This window comes from Lichenostomus cassidix, chromosome Z (genome assembly GCF_008360975.1).
Source record: "Lichenostomus cassidix isolate B80296 chromosome Z, HeHo_3.0, whole genome shotgun sequence".
Taxonomy (NCBI): Eukaryota; Metazoa; Chordata; class Aves; order Passeriformes; family Meliphagidae; genus Lichenostomus; species Lichenostomus cassidix.
In genome coordinates, this window is record NC_139511.1 from 72,456,321 (window position 1) to 72,475,882 (window position 19,562).

The following is a 19,562-nucleotide window of genomic DNA, read 5'->3' on the forward strand; positions in this document are numbered from 1 at the left end:
GAATTGGCCAGACATGGTCTAGACTAGGAGGAACTAAAACCAGAAATATAATTTTTCAGAGAGTAACAAATAGGTGAGATGACTTTGCTTGCTTTTTTCCCCCTCCTTCAGTGACTTTATGCACTGGAAAGTTGAAAGCCATTGCAAAGACAAACTTTATACCTAGAAATAAACACATTTGATTCCAGTCCTTGTGCAGTATTGCCGCTCCTTGACAATGTCAGTGTGGCAGGAGATGATACAACATCTTTAAACACCACCAAGGATAAAATGTCTTTCTTCCTGAATTGGTCCAACCAGGAGTAATTGTGGAATACATAATGATGGAAAACGGGAGATGGTTCATGACTTGCACCTGCTTTAGATAAGCTGGATAAAGTTCAGCATTTTGTCAGTGAGCTGTGTGATCTAATCACAAACAGACTCTCTGAAACCTCTCTGTAATCTGCTCTTTCCTACTGGTTGTCGCTGTTCATAATGAAATAAAATGTTCCTTCATTAATACCCGTCATCCTTCATTCAATGGGAAGGGCAGATCTGTCTGCTGCTGCTGTCATTTTCTATTCTCCTCTCATTTCTATTTCCATCACCTCTGTGAGTTAGGGCTGGTTTTCACAAAAAAGGTCACAGAAAGATCTACCATTATATTAGATGGATTGCCTGATACATAAACAAATCTTCCTCTCTCTCTGTCTTTTGTTTTTTTGTATTTCAGTACATGTTTTTCAGACAAGCAGCCGGCAGAGAAGAGAGATAAGAAATGGTGAAGTGGCACAAAGATGGTCTGCCAGGGAAATTTTGATATTCTTAGATCAAACCTCAGAAGCTGCATAAATAACCACTGATAAAACCAAGAGGGGAAAAAAAAAAAAAGAAAAAAGAAGAAGTGACAAAGCAGAAAAATAAAAGAGATTTAGAGGTCAGGAGGTGATTATGTGCACTGGTGTGACAGAATCTCACTTGAGGGACAACCTTTGAAACAAGGTCTCTTCAAAACAACCTCTGGCTTGCCCCGTCTTGGCAAGAGACACCTTGTATATGGCTGCAGCTTTCATCCAGCAGTCTGACAAAAACTCCCATGAAAGGAGGCAGTGTACCCAGGAAATGACATTGGAACTGCATTTCTCAGCACTTGAAGCTCTGCAGCTTTCTCTATACTCCATTCCACCTCTTCTATCTGGTGTGCATTTAGGATTTTTTTTTTCTATTTCTATTTTCAGCTTGAGATAAATGGTCTCAAGACACTTTGAAAAGGTGGGTGAATTATTGCTGTGTGCTTTGGGCAAGACAAACAGTGCTGACTGCAAACCTGAAGCACACCAGCTCTGACCACCCTACATGGATGGACCTGACCAAAAAAGAAAAATGTGGCTGCTGACCTCTGCAACTTAGTCTGGCAATAGTTTCTCTTGAGGTGTCTTCAGGGGAACCAAAGAGCAGTCAAACATGGGCCTTGTGTCTAAATATGTTATGCCCAGAGTTCAGATAAGAGTGAATTTCTCAGAGTGACACTGCCATAGTGAACAGTGAGCCAAAATGGTTTTATTCCAGCTAAACTGTGTTCTTTAAAATGTAATTTCAAATGAGGCAGATGTTTTCCATTTCTAGAGACCAAACTTCATGCTAGAAAAGTCATAAAACATCTAGCAAGGACCAACCTCCAACATCACTGGTTTTAACCTGCAGAGTGTATGTGGTGTCCTCCATCATCTGCTCATCATTTATGACAGCTGGCATCTCACACTGCAGGCTTCCATTTTCGTTTTTCAGCTTGGACAGCCAATCCCCATAGGTAAATGTGGCCACTTCTTGATTAGTCAGGTTCTTCAGGGTGATCTGTGAAGAGCCAGCATGGGGGAAAAACTCACTTTAGTTACCATTTGAATGAGGGCAAATGTTAAACTTATAAAGTGCATGATGTGGTAGGACATGGGAGAGCTTGGCCATAGCTCCAAAGCCCATACTGAGCTCTTCTGGGATGGATGGAACTTTCTCCTATGGACAATATTTGCTGTGGTGCTTTGTCCTGAGAAATTGTCTTCATAGCATTATAGTGCTTTTTCACCTGCGGGGCAAAGCAAAGGGAGAATTTGCTCCTCTGACCTAAGTTATGGACAAAGCTCCTCTCTAAGAGAGTCAGACCTCTCCTGTGAGCCAGCATAGAATTCACTCCAAAGAAGCAACAGAGTTATTAAAAACTTCACTACCTCTCCTTGAAGCACCCAGCGTCTTTCTTTTGCCTGCCTCCTTTGCGTGAGCATGCAGAAATTGTTGTAGAGAGACACAAACCAAGCCCAAACAAGTTAAAACAAGGCACAAGATAAAATTAGGCCAGCAAAACTTATTATTTCACACACTTCTCCCTCTGGGAAAAGGTGACAGAACAAACAGTATGCAACAGATATTAGTCACACTATCTAACATGTCATGGAAGCAGCTCAGATGCTGTTGGTGGTAAGAACAGAATGGGAATGAATTCAAAGCAGCTCAACAAGTTACTCCAACAAACGCCTAATAAAATACCCACCTTTATGTCTCTTGTTGAATGTGGGCTCAGTGGAGCATCACTCAGGTGGGAGAAAAGCATTGCACCTGCCTAGAGCAAAAACCTAGCAGTAAGTTCTCACCAAATTGGGGGACATGAAGGGAAAGGACGAGACAGAGCTGTAAATTACTATTTGTGTTGCCATCTAACAGAAACACAGACTGTACCTATGTGTAGCAGTGCATCAGCAAACACTGTCACTGCAAAGGCCATGGAAACATGAGCCCAGACATGTCAGAGAACAGTGGCATAATAGTAGGGAGGAATTAATCAGGAGTGGTGGGAAATGTTACATTAAAAGGGATGCCTGGAGGTGTAGAGTTCCACCCCCTGCTCCAGGCATGGCCAGCTGCAAAGCCTTGTCCGACTGAGCTGTGAAAATCTTCAAGGGTGTAGATTCCCCAGACATTCTCAATCCTCATCACAGGACTGCACCACTCTCATTGGGAAGATTTTATTCTTTATATCTAATCAGGGATTTCCTCACTGCAGCTCCTGTCCATTGCTCATGCCTTTTTGCTGTCCACCTCTGAGAAGAGTCTGGATCAATGGTTTCTGTAACCTCCTTTCAAGCAGCAGAAGACTGTAATTGGATTACCCCTCAGCCTTTTCTTGTCATTGCTTAAAAACTCTATTTTTCTCAGCCTTTCCTAGTGTGCCATTTGCTTCCTGTGGCCCCTTAAACACCTCAGTGACCTTCCACCACATGCTCATATATCAGCCTAAGAAAAAAACTCAGTAAAACTTATCTTGAGATAAAATGTGCTCAGATTCTGTCCTCAAACTTCAGGTGTCCCAGTCCAGGGCCTTCTGTTGACCCCAACCAAGCCTTGCTGGAGTCTTTAGAAGTTCAAAAGAAGAATACTGCTCCAGGTTACAAAAATTTGTTTTAAGGAGGGCAGTAGCTATACCAAAGCTGAGCAGTAAGCCATGCTATTTGTGCACTGAATGGTTCTGTGGGTAGGACACTTATCTGGGGGTTTCACTCTGCCTGATGCTAAACAGGGGTCTGTAATGTAGCACCTTCACCGTCCTGTCCTGGGACATTTTTGGCTGTAGAAGATGTCCCACTTTTCTAAAAAGCTGCTTATTCATAGCCAGTGACACTATCACTTTGTGGTCAAAAAAACTGTGCTATGAGTCAAGAGGTACTGAATCAAATCCTTGCTTTGAACCAAGAAATCAGGTGTTCCCCACCCCAGCTGGTGGCCTTTCTGCTGGGGCACAGGGGTGTCCTCTCCAAAGGATGTGTGAACAATGCCTGCACGCTCTTAGAAGTCCAACCCAGAAAGTTTTCTTTGGCTGAAATTTGCAAAATTGAATGACCACTGATAAAACCAAGAGGGAAAAAAGGTTGACTGAAAATGTCTTTTTTCCCCCCACCCTGCTGCATAAACTCTATGCTGGAGAAGGTTCAGCCAGCAGTACCTCTGACCTGCTTGGGAATGACCATGACACTGTTAGTGGCAAAATGTCCTGGGCAAAGCTTGCAGGGAATTGCCAGGGAAGCAGTGGGGATAGAAGCAGATTAGAGCTGTCAGCTGGAGAGCAGTGACAGACAGAGAGGTCAGGCCTCTCACGAATACCCAGCCCATGCTCAGCTCTCCAGATGCTGTCTGAGAAAAAACATCTGGCTATCAAAACTATCAGAGCAAAATGCCAGCTTTTTCCATCCTTAGCCCCTCACCCAGGATGTTTGATTGCATCTGAGTGCATCTTCCTGTGAGCAGCAAGGGCAGATACAGAGACCTGCCCCTGATACCTTGCTCTGGGTGGTGCTACAGGAGGAGCAGACTGGGGAAAGAGATTCACTTTATGAACTCTTTTGCCCGAGAGATGTCAGCCCAGAAATCCAACTCTGTCCTGGGCTGAGTCTAGTGTGGGCAGCAGGGAGGGGAGGATTCTGCTCCTCTGCCCCTATGCTCAGGTGAGAGCTCAGCTGCAGAGCTGCCCCAGCCCTGGGAACAACAGCACAAGGAGCTGGAGCTGCTGCAGCCAGGCCAGAGGAGGCACGGAGATGCTGCCAGGGCTGGAGCAACTCTGCTCTGGAGCCAGGCTGGGAGAGCTGGGGGTGTTCAGCTGGACAAGAGAAGCTCCAGGGAGAGCTCAGAGCTCCTGCCAGGGCCTAAAGGGGCTCCAGGAGAGCTGCAGAGGGACTGGGGACAAGGCATGGAGGGGCAGGACACAGGGAATGGCTTCCCAGTGCCAGAGGGCAGGGAGAGATGGGATATTGGGAAGGAATTGCTGGCTGTGAGGGTGGTGAGGCCCTGGCACAGGGTGCCCAGAGAAGCTGTGGCTGTCCCTGGATCCCTGGCAGTGTCCTGGGCCAGGCTGGACAGGGCTTGGAGCAAGCTGGGATAGTGGAAGGTGTCCCTGCCCGTGGCACGGGGTGGAATGGGATGACCTTTAAAGGTCTTTTCCAGCCTTCCAAACTATGATTCTGTGATCACAGCAAGAGACATTGAAGCAGCAGCTGTGGGTCACAGCTGCCTGCTGAGTCACAATGTGGGTACATTGCCTCACTTACCCATGAAGGACCCCCTAAATGCTGGTCAGCCAGCCTAAACACGTCCTGTGGTCACTGGCGGTGTCCTCAGGGAAGCCACACATCCCACCCAAACTGGGGCAGGTAAGGAGATTTTCAAGTCATGTCCCCCTCTCTGGTCCATCTGTCTCATGACTACAAAGGGGGCCTGAATAGCTTGCTGGAAGGGGTGAAATGTAGCCTTTTTCAGTGACTGAAATAGCAGAAAATGAATCCCATCCTGCAAGAAGCATGTTTGTGGGTGTTGCACACACAGAGGATGATGCAGGATTTTGGTTTCAATCATGAGGGTCAAGAAAGTCATCTCAGCAAGCTGAGCTGAGACTATATTTAATTTCTGCCTGTTTCTCTCAGTACAACTAGCTACTGCTTGGCAATGAGACCACTACTTTACACTGCACTTGAGCTATTTTTTAGGATACCTAGAACTTGCTGTGGGCATCCAGAGTGCTTTTCAGCTTGAACTTTCTTGCTAATTATACAAGAAGCTGACTGGGCTGTGGAACACCTATAAGCAATGAAAAGAAAGTGGCAGAAGTGTGTATGAATAACACGCTGATAATTTGTTTTGTAGCTGAGCAAATACAGCAGTTGACAGGAATTTTAAACCAAATTAATTGCATGCTGTCTCCTTCAATGGAAAGGTTTGACATGTCCGATTATTTGATTTACCCCTACCTAGTCTTTTTCTAGATGTCATGTAAAACATGCTCCACAGGGTCTCTCACTCCACTGACACCAAAATACACAGCTGCTGAAATTCACCTTTAAAGGCTCAAATGCAAGATTTTATGCTTCTGTTACATGTCATTATTCTTCACTTTAAACCAGGACCTTCTGACTATAAAACAAATAGACTTCTCTCTTTTGCAAAGAATAAAAGTCAGCTTCAGCTATATAATTCTCAATTCTCAATAATAATTCTCAAATTCTCTTAATCTCCTTTACACAAAGGAGAAAGAACTGAATAAAGACCGAGTCCCACATGCAGGATTATTTGTGACGTTTGAATGCAATGCAATTAGTGCTTCATTAAGGCAGCTTCTTATCTGTCTGGCTTTGACAGCACAAAGTAACATTAAAATTCTGAGGGAAGCAACTCTGCAGAATTCAACAGTCTCATAATTCCTGCTATTTCACTCAGCTTTCATCCCTTCTTTTCCTAGCTTTTCAACTTCATAGCTGAGACATTGGGCAGCAGGTGAAATCATCACAGGGACTGAGGAACCAGTTATCCCAGGAAGAGGTTTCCAAAGCATTAGATAAGTTTCCTAATTAAAATCACAATTTTTTTATGCTGAGGGTGGTGAGATCCTGGCACAGATTGCCCAGAGAAGCTGTGGCTGCCCCTGGATCCCTGGCAGTGTCCAAGGCCAGGTTGGATGGGGCTTGGGATAGTGGAAGGAGGCCCTGCCCAGGGCAGGAGGTGGAATGAGATGATCTATGAGGTTCCCTCCAGCCCAAACCATTCTGTGATTCTGTGATTCTGTGATTCTGTGATTCTGTGATTCTGTGATTCTGTGATTCTGTGATTCTGTGATTCTGTGATTCTGTGATTCTGTGACTCTGTTCCCTGATTTTTCAGAAACATGGAGCAGTGTCATGGTAGCTTGATGTGGAAGAACATGAGATTCAGCATTAGGTCAGTGGAAAAGATCCACACTCTATGTCCCTCTCAGCAGTGCTGTGATCAGAAAGCATTGCTCAGCTTCAGAGAACATCCACAATGCCTTTTCAGGCATTGTAATGATGAATAATGTTCATTTTGTTGCAAAACATCACTAATCAAATTTTGTTCCCTCTAGAGGTTTCGGTATCAGCATTTAAAACTTATTGCTACTTGTGGCGCAGTTTGAATTTTCAGCACCAAGTTCATTACTTTGCTGAGATTCTGAATGAAATTTTAGTGTATTTTATGTAGACAGAAAAAAAATACGACCACTTGCCTGCTTGTAAATTGAATCTTTTGGCTGTGTACAGAATCATTGATAATTCATGCATTTTAATTGGTATTTATGCATTTCTATATCTGGTAAACTAAAAGCAGTATAAATTATGGCTAGCAACAGTTTTCCAAAAGACCAAAGCGAATTAAAAAGATCATTTATTGTTAGTTTAATAGAACAAGAAAACTGAGAATATCATGTAGATAAATGGAGCAACAAATGGTTAATTACGGGGTTGATGGCTTAATCTAGCTTCTCATTTCACTGTGCTAGTTAGCACTAACTGTGAACCATCTGTCTGAGAGTTTAGCACTACCCCCACAAGTATTTCATTATGCAGTTTTAATATGCACTTTTGACAGAAATGGAAATGGGCTCCGATCAGTTTTCATGTCACACCAGGCTATGTAAGTTTTTAAGGCTGGAATACAAATCAGAGAACACAAATCCTTCCTCCCCTCTTCCAGAATGCTTCTGTAGGCACCCTCTGCCTGGGAATGCAAATGCTGTGTTTACCTTTGCAGGGAAGGTGGCAAAGAAAACCAATAAATACAGTTCTCTACATAACACTGGAGTTAGAAGATCCTCTGTGCTCTGCTTCTCTAAGAAAAATAGAAACTATAGCCATAATGTTAATAAGAGTCTAAAATAATAGGATTATAAAAGAGTGGTTTGGGTGGGAAGGAACCTTAAGGACCTTATAGTTCAACCCTCTGCCATGGGCAGGGACACCTTCCACTATCCCAGGTTGCTCCAAGCCCTGTCCAGCCTGGCCTTGGACACTGCCAGGGATCCAGGGCCAGCCACAGCTTCTCTGGGCACCCTGTACCAGGGCCTCACCACCCTCACAGACAAGAATTTCTTTCTAATATCTAGCCTAAATCTCTCCTCTTTTAGTTTGAAACTGTTACCCCTTGTTCTGTCACCCTCTGCCCATTAAAAAGCTGCTCTCCCTCACTTTACAAGCCCTTTTTTAAGCCTGTTGCCAAGACCTGTTCTTGTGTGCATCATCCACCTGTGGCTTCTGTAAAGCTGGAAGGTGGCTGTAAGCCAGCTGGATAGGTCCAAATGAGAGTCCTCTTTGCCCATTTTCCTGGAACAGCTTTGCTTTTGGTAGAAGAGTCCAGCAAGTTGAGGTTTTGGAATGTCTGGACAGAGCAGGCAACAGGAAGGTGGAAAGTCACAAATAAAGATGCCACCATCCCTTGCCTCTGTGCTACTGCTGATTCATGGTTGCAAGGCCTGGAATGTTTCTGGATGAATAAGCTTTATTTTATTTCATTTTATATTAATACGATTTATAAAACTCAGGGGAAGGCATGTGAGAAATTACAACGGGAGTTTGACCAAGACATCTGAATCAAATCAGAGAACAGATTGAGTTATTCCTTAGGCACAGGGAGAAAAGCTGTGCATCTGTGGAATCTATTCTAAAGATATGTGCTGGAGATCTAATCCTTTGAAAAGCTGCACAAGTGTCATCATAGATTCATAGAATGTTAAGGACTGGAAGCAACCTTAAAGCTCATCCAGTTCCACCTTCTGCCGTGGGCAGGGACACCTTCCATTCTCCCAGGGTCCTCCAAGCCCCATCCAACCTGGCCTTGAACACTTCAGGCATCCACAATCTCCTTGGGCAAACTGTTCCAGCATTTCAGCACCTTCACAGTAAAGAATTTCTTCCTAATATCCAACCTAAATTTCTCTTTCAGTTCTCCTCCATCCCCATCTACTGAGGAAAAAATTTAGGAGTGGAAATGCTGAAGTGAAAATGGTAGTGCAGCACAGAAATGCTTCTGAAAGTGAAGTTCATCACTTCGCTGAAAACTCATGGCTAGGTAGAATCAGTGTTTAGAAATATCCATGGGAAAAAGAAGAATTTGTGTAAACTAGTCAAAAAGGATAAAAGGCCAAATAAAAAAAATCATGCAGTATTCCTTCTGCCCATGGTTAAGCTACTGGGTCTTCAAATGTTCTCATAAAAAGGTCAAGATGCAGAAATCCAGCAGAACATCTTCTCCAGAAAAAGTATGGCAAAGGAAAATGGCAGAGATGTGTTTCTCCATTAATGACATCTGATGGTCTGAAATCAGCACATCATTCCCCCTCTATCTTACAAATATAACTATAGGGACCCACAAAAAGCAAACCACTTTTGACTGAAAAATGGTTTTGTCAGAAAAGATAAAGGCAAGCACTGTACTTTCATGCAAGGTAGGACATTAGGGAAAAATTCTATCAATTTGCATGTTCCATTCAAAATGCATGATAAAAATGACACCTTACTTGTATGAACAAGAAAAGAAAGAAATCTGCTTGTGTGCTAGAGGAGAAGGAAAGGGGAGAGATGGGATGCAGCTGACTGGGTGGATTATTAGGAAATGTCCCACCCAGCCCAGGGTGTCTCTGGCAGAAAAACATCCACCCTCCCATGGATTCAGATTCCCACATGTCAGAGATGTTTAGGGGCTGAGGGTACATCCCAGGCACCAGAAAATGTTGCAGGTGCCCTGGTGACCAACAAAGGCTCATGCAGGGAAGGACAGTGAGATCTAACCGTAGAATCTGTGGTGAAATCATGGAATCATTTAGGTTGGAAAAGATGTCCAATATCATCAAATCCACCCATTAACTCAGCACCACAGTGGTCATTACTAAACCATCTCCCACAAGTTTGCCACATTCAGAAGCCTTTTGAACGCTTCCAGACATGGTATTTCCACCCTCAATAAAGCTTTACAGCAAAGCTCTTCTTTCTTGACTCAATTCCTGCAGGGAAAAACCATGAGAAACTAAAGACAAAAAGTGCAGGAAATTAATAAAAACAAGCCACTGGGTGCCTTTCTCCCCTTGGCCAGGGGCTGGGAGGCTGCAGGGCACCAGGCTGTGAGAGATGCACGATGCCAAGTGCATTACCCTTTCCATGAACCAGTGCGGCCGTGTCCCCTTCCCGTCCGTCCGGATCCTCATCTTCCTCAGGGGAGCAACATCGGCGATCTCCATGATGAAACTGTCCTCCTGGCCTCGCTCAAACCTGCAGGGATTGCAAGACCAAGGAGGTTTCCTGCTGCTTTTTAGTGTCGCTGCATCTCCGTCCCACGCCGCAGCCCTCGCCGTGCCAGCAGCCTCAAATTAAAAGTTTATGAGTGCTCTTTATTGGACTTGAGCTTTCCTGCACTGCAAGCACCAGCTACTGTGCTGTTGGCAAGACACCTCAGTGCAGATTTGACAGGGATTCCTCCTTCCCTGGAAAACACAGCCCACCTGGAGCTGCTCCAGGCAGCCTGTGGCATACATTAGCTCTCTGTTTGTAACCAGAACAATAGCGACTCACAGTCAGCCTTCTGCACATCGCCTCCCTCCTGGCAGCTGCCCACTTGCTTGCCCTTGGCCCGTTCCAACTAGAAGGCAAAATAATTTTGCCTCATCTCCTTTCCCTGAGGTGCAGCACAAAACTTTGTGTTTGCCATGGAGAGAGGCAGTTGCTGCAGCTCAGGGAAATGCAGCACCAGGACTGCAGGTTGGAGCCCAGTGCCCAGGTTTAGCAAGCACAGGCAAATTGTGCTGGAATGGAGGCAAAACCAGCCTCGTGAATTTGTGGGATTTGGATTTGCAAACTGTCTCTGCCTCTGGTAAGAGCCAGGGAGGGTTTGTGTAACCTTGTGTGAAAGACCTTCCCCGGCGCGTGGCTGCTGAGTAAAGGCACAAGGATGTGCAGGAACTGCTCATCCAGAGCAATCAGCAGAAAGCAGGAGAAGGGAAAAAACAGCTAACATGTGCTTCCCAAAGAAGATTACATTGGCTAGGACTGCACCTTCCCTCCCTCTTGGCACCACTGGTGCTGTGAGAAACGCCTTGCTTCAGTGAAAGTTCTGCCTCAGGCTCACCATTACTCTGTTCAGAGCAAGTGTGTCTTCCAGTTTGCCCCCCAAATACTGGAGACCTGCTCTGGTCTTGGAGTTGGAAATCCAAACCTTGCTAAGGAGAATGGCTGCTAAATCCAGGGAGTCTACCAAGCACACAGTGACCACTCTGTTGTTGGGGTTCCTCCTTTATGCAAACTTCTCCTTGCAGGGAATTACCTGAGTGTGCTGAGAGGTTTGGGAAGAGCCCTGCAAGATGTGGGCATTGCCATAATAGAAACAATCCATAATGATGATATCTCGTTCCTGGCAAGGCATGCAGCCTCCTGTAGCCATGCAGTGCCAGAATGTGAGAAAAAAGCATTTTCTTTACCAACCTCTGTTCAGATTACCCCCTGCAGGATGGATGTGATTATACTCACACCATTATCTGAGCATGCATAGCTGCAGATGTTAGCAATAGGGGTTGGCTCAAGCCTCTCAGTTTTCATCCAGGCATTGCTTTCTCTGCAATCCCAGAGGCATTTGGACAGGGCATTTTGATCCCAGTCCATTTCTGGTTATAAAGGGTTATGTTTGCTCTTTGAAAAACTCCTTTTTTCTTCTTACTTGTCTTTCTGTGGTACCTGATACAGAGACAGCCTGCCTCACTGTGAGAAATAGAATGTACTTTTGTCCCTGGACTGGATTGATTTCCACATCTATTTAAGAAAAAGGTGTGACCCTTCCAGTCTGAATTATGCTGTGATCCTATGATCAGTTTTTATTACAATCACTATTACCTACAAAGCTTCATAGAAATCTCTCACTCCGAGGCTTTCCAGGCTGAGCAGCCCTAAGCTAAAATGTCTGCTAGCAAAATAAAACATTATTTATCTTCAGTAAATGCCTTATTTGAAGTTTGTAATGCTGATACTCACCTGCTACTTCCAAGAGGGAAGTGCTAGAGGGAAGTGATTGCCGAAGTGACAAATGGGTGACCCAAAAGCTCTTTGCTACCCCTAATTTATATGAAGATGAACATAAACCTGAAAAAAATTGAGAAGGGAAGAAGTAGCCAGACAAGCTGACTGCTGCTATTCCCTTTTCAGGACACTGAACCATTTATCTAAAGGATTTCATTAAGCTTTCCTACCCATGCCTGCCCTTATAAATATTTCCATTGCCCAGGGGTCTTGGCAATAACAGTAATGTAGCGAAAATTGCCTTAAATCTGCGGCAGGTTAGACAGACGGTTCTTCGTAATGCACTAAGCTGCTGTGAGTGAATTGGCACTGGATGGCCCCAGTAAAGATGAAGTGCCTTTTACCATTTGGTTGCAGCAGCTCTCACCCATCCCTGCACTGCTGGTGCAAGGGCTGGAGAGATTTCTGTGTGGAAAAGAGCCAGGTAAGCCTGTGCTGTCAACAGCTGGATGAAGGCTGGTGGCAGCGGTGTGGAAACAGACAGGATGTGAATTTGGGGACATGAATGTCCTCTGCAGAGGGTGCTAATGAGATGACAAGAGCTCTGTGTGGCTGAAGGTGTGATAGAGAGCACCTCCAGCTAGCAGAGATGTGTCAGTAGAACAGCACAGCATCCTGGGGATGTTAACTTAATAAGAATTCTGCCTTACACTTCCTCCTTCTTTACACAGCAACTGTGATTTTTCAACACCTTTCACAGATCTCCTACTGTCAGATGACAACTGAAACAGCTAATAGCATAGAGACTTTTCAATTTTCCTTTATTTCATTTTCATATTCTTATATCAGGGATTGTCCATCCCTCCCGTGTAGACAAATGGGATAGGTTTTCAGAGGCCACAAGGTTTAGGGGTATGAGCTGCCTTGCCAGATGCAGCAGGACTGCAGCCCTGCTCCTGAGAGCCTGGAGATGTCTTGATACCCTTTAGAGATTTTTGGTTGAGGTACCCTGATGTGAAATTGCTTAATTTCTGAATACAAACAGCAGTGGTCCATTTTCCCACCTTCTAGAACTGAGTGATAGGATTAAATCAGAGGAGGACAGGCCAGTTTGGGCTTGCCCAGGGTCTTGTAAGAGGGATGTCACTGATGGCCACACTTGTGCCACAACCCAGGGGCATCACCCCACATGCTGGATGTCCCTCTGTGATGGGCAGCAGCCAAGTGCTGTGGTTTTCTGCATAACTCAGCTGTGTTTCTCACTGCCATTTTAGTCAGCAGCACCTCTGCAGCATTTTTTTTTTCACAACACATAAGGCTCATGCTTGTTACTAACTAAACACATGAAGCTCTCAATCTTAACTGTGCTTGTCCAGACAGCCACTCTGTTATGACAGCTTCAAGTAAAACATCCCACTGCAAACACCTCTGTGCAAGGTGCACCTTGTCTTCAGTTATCCAGCATCTCCTCAGCAAGCTGAGCTCCAGCCCTGTGGCTGAAAGCTCCCACCCTTCTGATGCTCTGTAGGTGCTTTGCTGGATAAGATCAGAAGCAGCAAATTTAAATTTAAGTGTGGTGAAGCCTGCCACTAAAAGATGGTTCATTCTTGAGCATGCCATAGCTTTCTGTACTAGGAAAGGTGCTGGGAAGGAGCAGGAAAACATCGGGAAATGGATGAGTGGTGGCACGTGTGGGTTTTTTGGCTTACAGAATTGTGGGCGTCAGACTAGGCTTTGTTAGCTATTTCTGATGAAGGAAACATGAGAATTCACCTTTTTAGTAAAATCAGGGCAACATTCGGTGCCACCACCCATCCATTTCCCAGTGCTCTCCTGGGCAATGTTCACAGTTCTTCTTGGAGACCATGCAGGACTTCATATTTTTGTTCAAGATGCTTATCTCTAAAGCCACCAAGGAACAGGTTAAACAAAACTTGTACAAATGACAAAGGGTGGTTTTCCTGGCTATACAGTGCTCTCCTTTGCTTTGCTCACTAAATATCTGACAGAAACACACACAGGGGGCCCAGCTCTGAATCTATAAAGTCAATTAGGAGTAAATGTTTGTGCTTCAGTGGGTGGGCATGATCAGAGCCCCAAGTGCTTCTTGACTTGACACTAAAATCTGTCATCACTTCCAACCAACAAAAATGACAGTCACTGTACCTGTCTCCACTTTTGTCCAGCTGCATCTCCTCAGTGGTCCCATTGGATCCAAAGACAGTCATGAAAATATTGGCATCAGTACCACCACCTTCGATGTCTCCAGTCACAACTGTGACTTCGTAGAGGATCTGGTGAGGATTGGAAACAACCAGAAGGCCTTATTTAAACAGCTGTCCTTAACCCATGCTAAACAGGGCAACAGACTTTCCTGGAGATCTACTTCCATGACAGAAAAGGCTGCAACACAACTTTTTGGTTCCTCTCCACACCATTGTTTTCAGAGGCAAAGTTAGAGATCAAAACTACAGGACTTCCATCTATGATTTTTTTTCTGCAGATTTTCTCAGTATAGAAGAAGACACATTCATTGTGATGACTTCTGAATCACAGAATCACTGAATCCATTGGGTTGGAAGGGATATTTAAATCTCATCCCATTCCACACCTTCCACTATCCCAGGTTGCTCCAAGCCCCATCCAACCTGGCCTTGGACACTTCCAGGGATGGGGGAACTACAGTTTTTCTGGGGAAACCATACCAGTGTCCTATCACCCTCAGTGTAAAAAACTTCTTCCTTTTATCTGATTCAAGGCAACTCTCCCTCAGTTTAAACCCATTATCCCTTGTCCTGTTGCAGCACCAGTGATGAAGACCTCATAAGCTGCTCCTTCACAGGAGTCACAACTATCACTTCAATAGCTGTGTCTCAAACTCTCTGCTACCAGTATCTCTGCCTGGTCACATCCAGCACTCCACACCTCTGTACTGTGCCAAACTCTTGCTAATTTAAAAAAAAAGTCTCTACAAAACCACAATTGTTTCTTTTTCTCCATTGCAAAATGTTTCCCCCAGAAGCTCAGTGTTCATCTGGACAACATTTATTCCAATATCAGTAACAGTTTGGAGGTTTATACATCAGAGCACTCCCTGTGGCACAAAAATTCAGCTATCCTGTTCTGCAAGGAGATGCTCACTGCTGCAGCAGATGCAGAGTCCTCCCAGATCTTGCATGCACTGAAGGTGTGCCAGTTTGTGAAAAGATGTTTTTTTAATTTTCACCCTACTAGCCTAATTCTGTTATTTTCTCCTGACATGGGAAAAATAACACTCAGAATAAATATGTAAAAAATGTGCAAGTCCCAGCAGCTGTCAGGAGTTTTAAGACTTCTAGGCCATTAGATGCTTTCAAGATCATAGCTATGGTAGCAAGACCTCTGGATTTAGGATGTGGAAGAATATCAAGAAACAGCCCCAAGTAACCATGTTTCAAATAGTGAACTGCTAGACCAGTTTTATTGGCCTGAATTTTGGCTGTCACATAAATAAACAGGGCAAAGGAATAACGTAGTAAAAGAAATAATCACATTTGTTTGAACCTGAGTAACCTGCGAATCACATATTCATCAACACATATTTTAAATCTTTGCAATGCATCCTATTTTTATAAGAAGGAGAATAAAAACTCTTTTACCAATGCATTAAAGGCTTTTAATGACTATGGTGGACATTGAGTAATTTCTCTAAGTATGGTAAGGCAAATACTCAATTAAAAGCAAAAGGAGGGAATAGCAAGCCAAGAAGAAAATTAAATGGGTATATATAGCTGCACAAAAGCCAAGCAAAAGACAAATAAAAAAGTATTAATCTTGCCAATGATGCTAAACCTATCAGTTGTCTTTGAACTCTAAAAAAACCTGTAAGACTCAGTTTCTAACTACAGATATTTACTAGGGAACAGTCCCAAATTCCCTCGAGTAGGAGACTGATCCAAACGTCAAATGCTCATCTGGTTTCATGTCCCAAGCATCTCCCCCTTTTTCCTTCAAATCTCCCATCAAGTTTCTGTCCTGGTATCACAGGAAAAAGATTGTAGTTAGTTGTGTCTATTTTTGGCGTTCTTATGGAAATAAATATTCAGGATTGTGCTTTTAAAGGAAGACTGAATATAAGTCTTCATTAACATCCATTTCAATCTATGGGCAAGTTATCAGCTCACGAAGAGGAATTTGGAAACCTCATCCAGGAGGTTAAACGACAGATGGGACATTTTTATGAGGTTAGTTTTAACCTTGGTATTAAGTCTGAGGCAGGTTTTTATACCCTCTTAGGTCAATTCCACTGCTGAAATCTGCATTGATTTGGTGAATCCTTCATATATGATAAAAATGTTATCAAGTTTTTGCATGTGTGGGGAAAAAGAAAGATTTCAGGAGAATATCTTTAGCTTGGGAATCAAGAGCAGCGCAAAGAAAAAATAATGTACTATGAAAGTGTAACCTGACTGTAAATAGAAGCACATCTATAGAGATTTTAAATTGCCACACAGGTATTTAAACACAGTGTTATTGCCACATTCATCCAGACTGTTATTTCTGCCACAAATCTTACATCTACAAATCAGCACAGCTCGGCTTTCCAATTTGTACTTGTTTGAAATATGGCATAGAAGATATTACTTCGAAATTCATATATATGGGTGAAAAGACTATAGACTTTTATTCATCACTGATTCAACTTTAATCAGTTATTCTCACCAAAGATCAGTTTTACAAATGATTTCATGTTTCAACAACTTCCAATAATTATTAATTTCCCTGTCCCCTTTTAAAAAATTTGGAACATAGCCACAGAATGGAGAGCTTGAAATATTAAGGTATTTCCACTGCTCTAATCTGATGAGTTAGAAGTCTTCCTTCACCTTGAAGCTACTCCCACTCTGTGGTTACCAGGTGATTCAGTGGGGAGCAAAAGGAGAACAGGCTGCTGAACTGTGTCCTCCCTGCTCTCCCCTTCCTTCTGTGCCATGGCTGCGTCCAGCCAGCCTTACTAACAGTGTTCAAAACAGTCATGATTCTAAACCATGCCTAAAGACTTGGCTAATAAAATGGCATAGGAAAGGAAAGCAAAGAGAAGGCTCAATTCACTTGGAGACGTCAAAGTATGGGAGCTGCTGACACATGGCCTCCGTCAGCAGAGGTCTCTGAAGCAGCTAGAGGCACAAAGAGAGCCTGGAGCCTACCTTGACACCCACATTCACACATTCTGCATCCAGGATGTTGAGGATTCGTGAGGTGAGCCCGTCACCTTTGTCCCTGGCCAGCCAGCACTTGCAGACAAAGTTGTACATGACGCCTTTGGTGGGCACGATGATGGTGAGCTCCTCCAGCATCCAGCAGCTCTCAGGGGTAGCACCATCATGCCCCACCTGTGAGGAACAGAGAGAAAACACCTCCTGGGGAAAGGGGATTTCTCTGGATGAGAAATTCACCCAGCAGTGAAGGATTCAGGGTCTGTGTACACCATCACAACAAACCATTCCACAAAGGGGTAGAGGGAACTCTGAAACAGTGCCATTGCCGTGGGCAAGGGAGCTCAGGTCATCAGCTGGTGTGCATGAGGGAAGGCCAGTCTCAAAAAAATGCAAGGTAGACTGGACTGACCTACATGAAAACACGTCCAGTCTCTTGTTACTCTGCTCCTGCTCCATTGACCTCTATATGCTCATTTTCAGTTAGCAGCAGACACATTTCTCCACCTTTATAAGCCTTCCCACTTCTGTCACTGCGCTTGGAAGTGATTATTCAAAGCTTTATAGCCAAGAGGAAAGATGCAGCTCAGCAAACACCCACATGTATTATTACAAGCACTTCCCTCACAAATCCACATAAAAGTGAGCTATATGTATGAGGCTGTTTCTCTGCTTCCTGCCTCCTCAGACTGCAAAAGCTCTGTCTTTGTACAGGAGACAACAGACAGAGCTTACAGCTGTAGCTGGTTGATTTTCAAGGACCACCTCCTCCAACCTGAAGAATGATCCATCCTGGAGACCAGAAAGGCACACAAGGGTGGCCACAAACCTGTATGGATGAACAAGGAACTCCTGACAAAATTTAAGTATTAAAAATTTAGTATTCTTCCAAAAAAGGAAGAATACTAGAGGTGGCAGCAGGGGCAGAGGTCCTGGAGATACACAGAGACATTGCACAAGTGTGCAGGGATGAGTTTATGAAAGCCAGAGCCCACCTGGAGCTGAATCTGGCAGGAGCCAGTGTTCCTGCAGGTATATCAGCACCAAAAGGATGCTGACAGCATAAATTTCTCCAAGAACCTGCATGTGTCCCTCTTAAAGAAGGTGGGCAATTCAACCTGGGGCAGACTTGAAAGCAAAATTATGTATCTAGGCTGATGTATGAACCTTGGTCAGACAATCGTTCCAATAAGCTACCTGTCCATAAAACACCTACCTGCACTGCATTATTTTCAGAGAAAATGTTGTTTGTGTCTTTACTAGGAAGATTAGGTCCTTAGTTCTCACTGTTTTTTGGTTTTAAATTATTAGGATATTTAAGGAGGCTCAGAAAGCAATTTTTTAATAACAGATCCATCTTGGGTGATATATCTGTGGTATCTATTTTTTCCCAAAAAACAAGTGATCTTTTCTGTCTGACCGTCCCAGCCATCACTGCTATTAGGAGTATTATTGCTGTACTAATGTCTGTGCAGCTGCAGAAAATTAGAGCTAACCACTAGGGAAATTCAAGTCTACAATGGATGCATTAATCCTCCAATTCTGGGGGTGTGAGGTGAATGGGAATATAACACTTTCCTTCCCATTCCCTCCCTGCCAGCTTGGCTGAACTTTTCCAAGCCCAAAGCCTCTCTGAGGGTCATCCTCTGCTGCAGGATGGCATGGATGAGGTAGTGGGGAAAGTTCAGGGCCATGGTTCTGCAGGGAAGCAGGGACAAAGCAGCTGGAGAGAAAATCTGAATGAGCTTTATAAAATTTGCTGGTCTTGTGAGTTCATTGTACACCCCCACTTGCCCAAATCATAGAATCATAAAACAGTTTGGTCTGGAAGAGACTTTAAAGCTCATCTCATTCTAACTCTCCTGCCATGGGCAGGGACACTTTCCACTATCCCAGGGCGCCCCAAGCCCTGTCCAACCTCACCTTGAACACTTTCAGGGGTGGGAATGACAAATTCCCTGGGCAAAGCATCATTCCAAGACATTGCTAGGTGCCACATTTTCAGAGCAAACTTTAAATTCTTTGACATCAGTGACAGGCCAGAAGGAAAAAACCCGTGCATCCAGCTGCCTTGGAAAACCTGCCCACAAGCAGATTTCCAAGGACCTCAAGAAAAATGCAAATTCTGGGACAAATTCAATCAGTATCAGCCAAGTCTTCCTTACAGCTGGATTTTAGGAGCAGAGCACCAGGATTTGACTTTCAATACCAGGCAGATCTTTAGACAGACCATGCCAATACAGTGAATAATCCCAAACTGTGGCCACACCAGCAGCATAGGCTGGATGTGCATATCAATATCACAACAAGTGGTTTGGACTGAGATGTTTGAACTAAATTAGAATGACAGAACTTCAAAGGCAGGTAGATTTTTGGGCTGTTTGAAAACCTTTGTAACTTGTCCCTGCTGTCCTCAAGGGACTGCACATCACTGAGGCTGAGATGCACAATTTATACTGAGCAGCTCACAATCCCAGAGAAATTGAGCACAGTGGCAGAGGGAAAAGTGAGAGAATTTTTGTGGAAAGAAGCTCAGAGAATGTTAGAGAGACCTGAGGGTCAG

At 44.1% G+C, this 19,562-nt stretch overlaps 1 protein-coding gene across 1 annotated transcript in view; it reads right to left on the reverse strand.

The window, feature by feature from the left end:
• Positions 1 to 19,562, reverse strand: part of LOXHD1 (lipoxygenase homology PLAT domains 1) — a 149,048-nt gene that overhangs the window by 22,468 nt on the left and 107,018 nt on the right. The window contains exons 33-36 of the mRNA XM_085043463.1: positions 16,991 to 17,176; positions 13,971 to 14,098; positions 9,953 to 10,070; positions 1,659 to 1,836 (exon numbers count right to left, since the gene is read on the reverse strand). Of these exons, the coding sequence (XP_084899589.1) occupies positions 1,659 to 1,836; positions 9,953 to 10,070; positions 13,971 to 14,098; positions 16,991 to 17,176 (610 nt within the window). The remainder of the gene's footprint in view (positions 1 to 1,658; positions 1,837 to 9,952; positions 10,071 to 13,970; positions 14,099 to 16,990; positions 17,177 to 19,562) is intronic.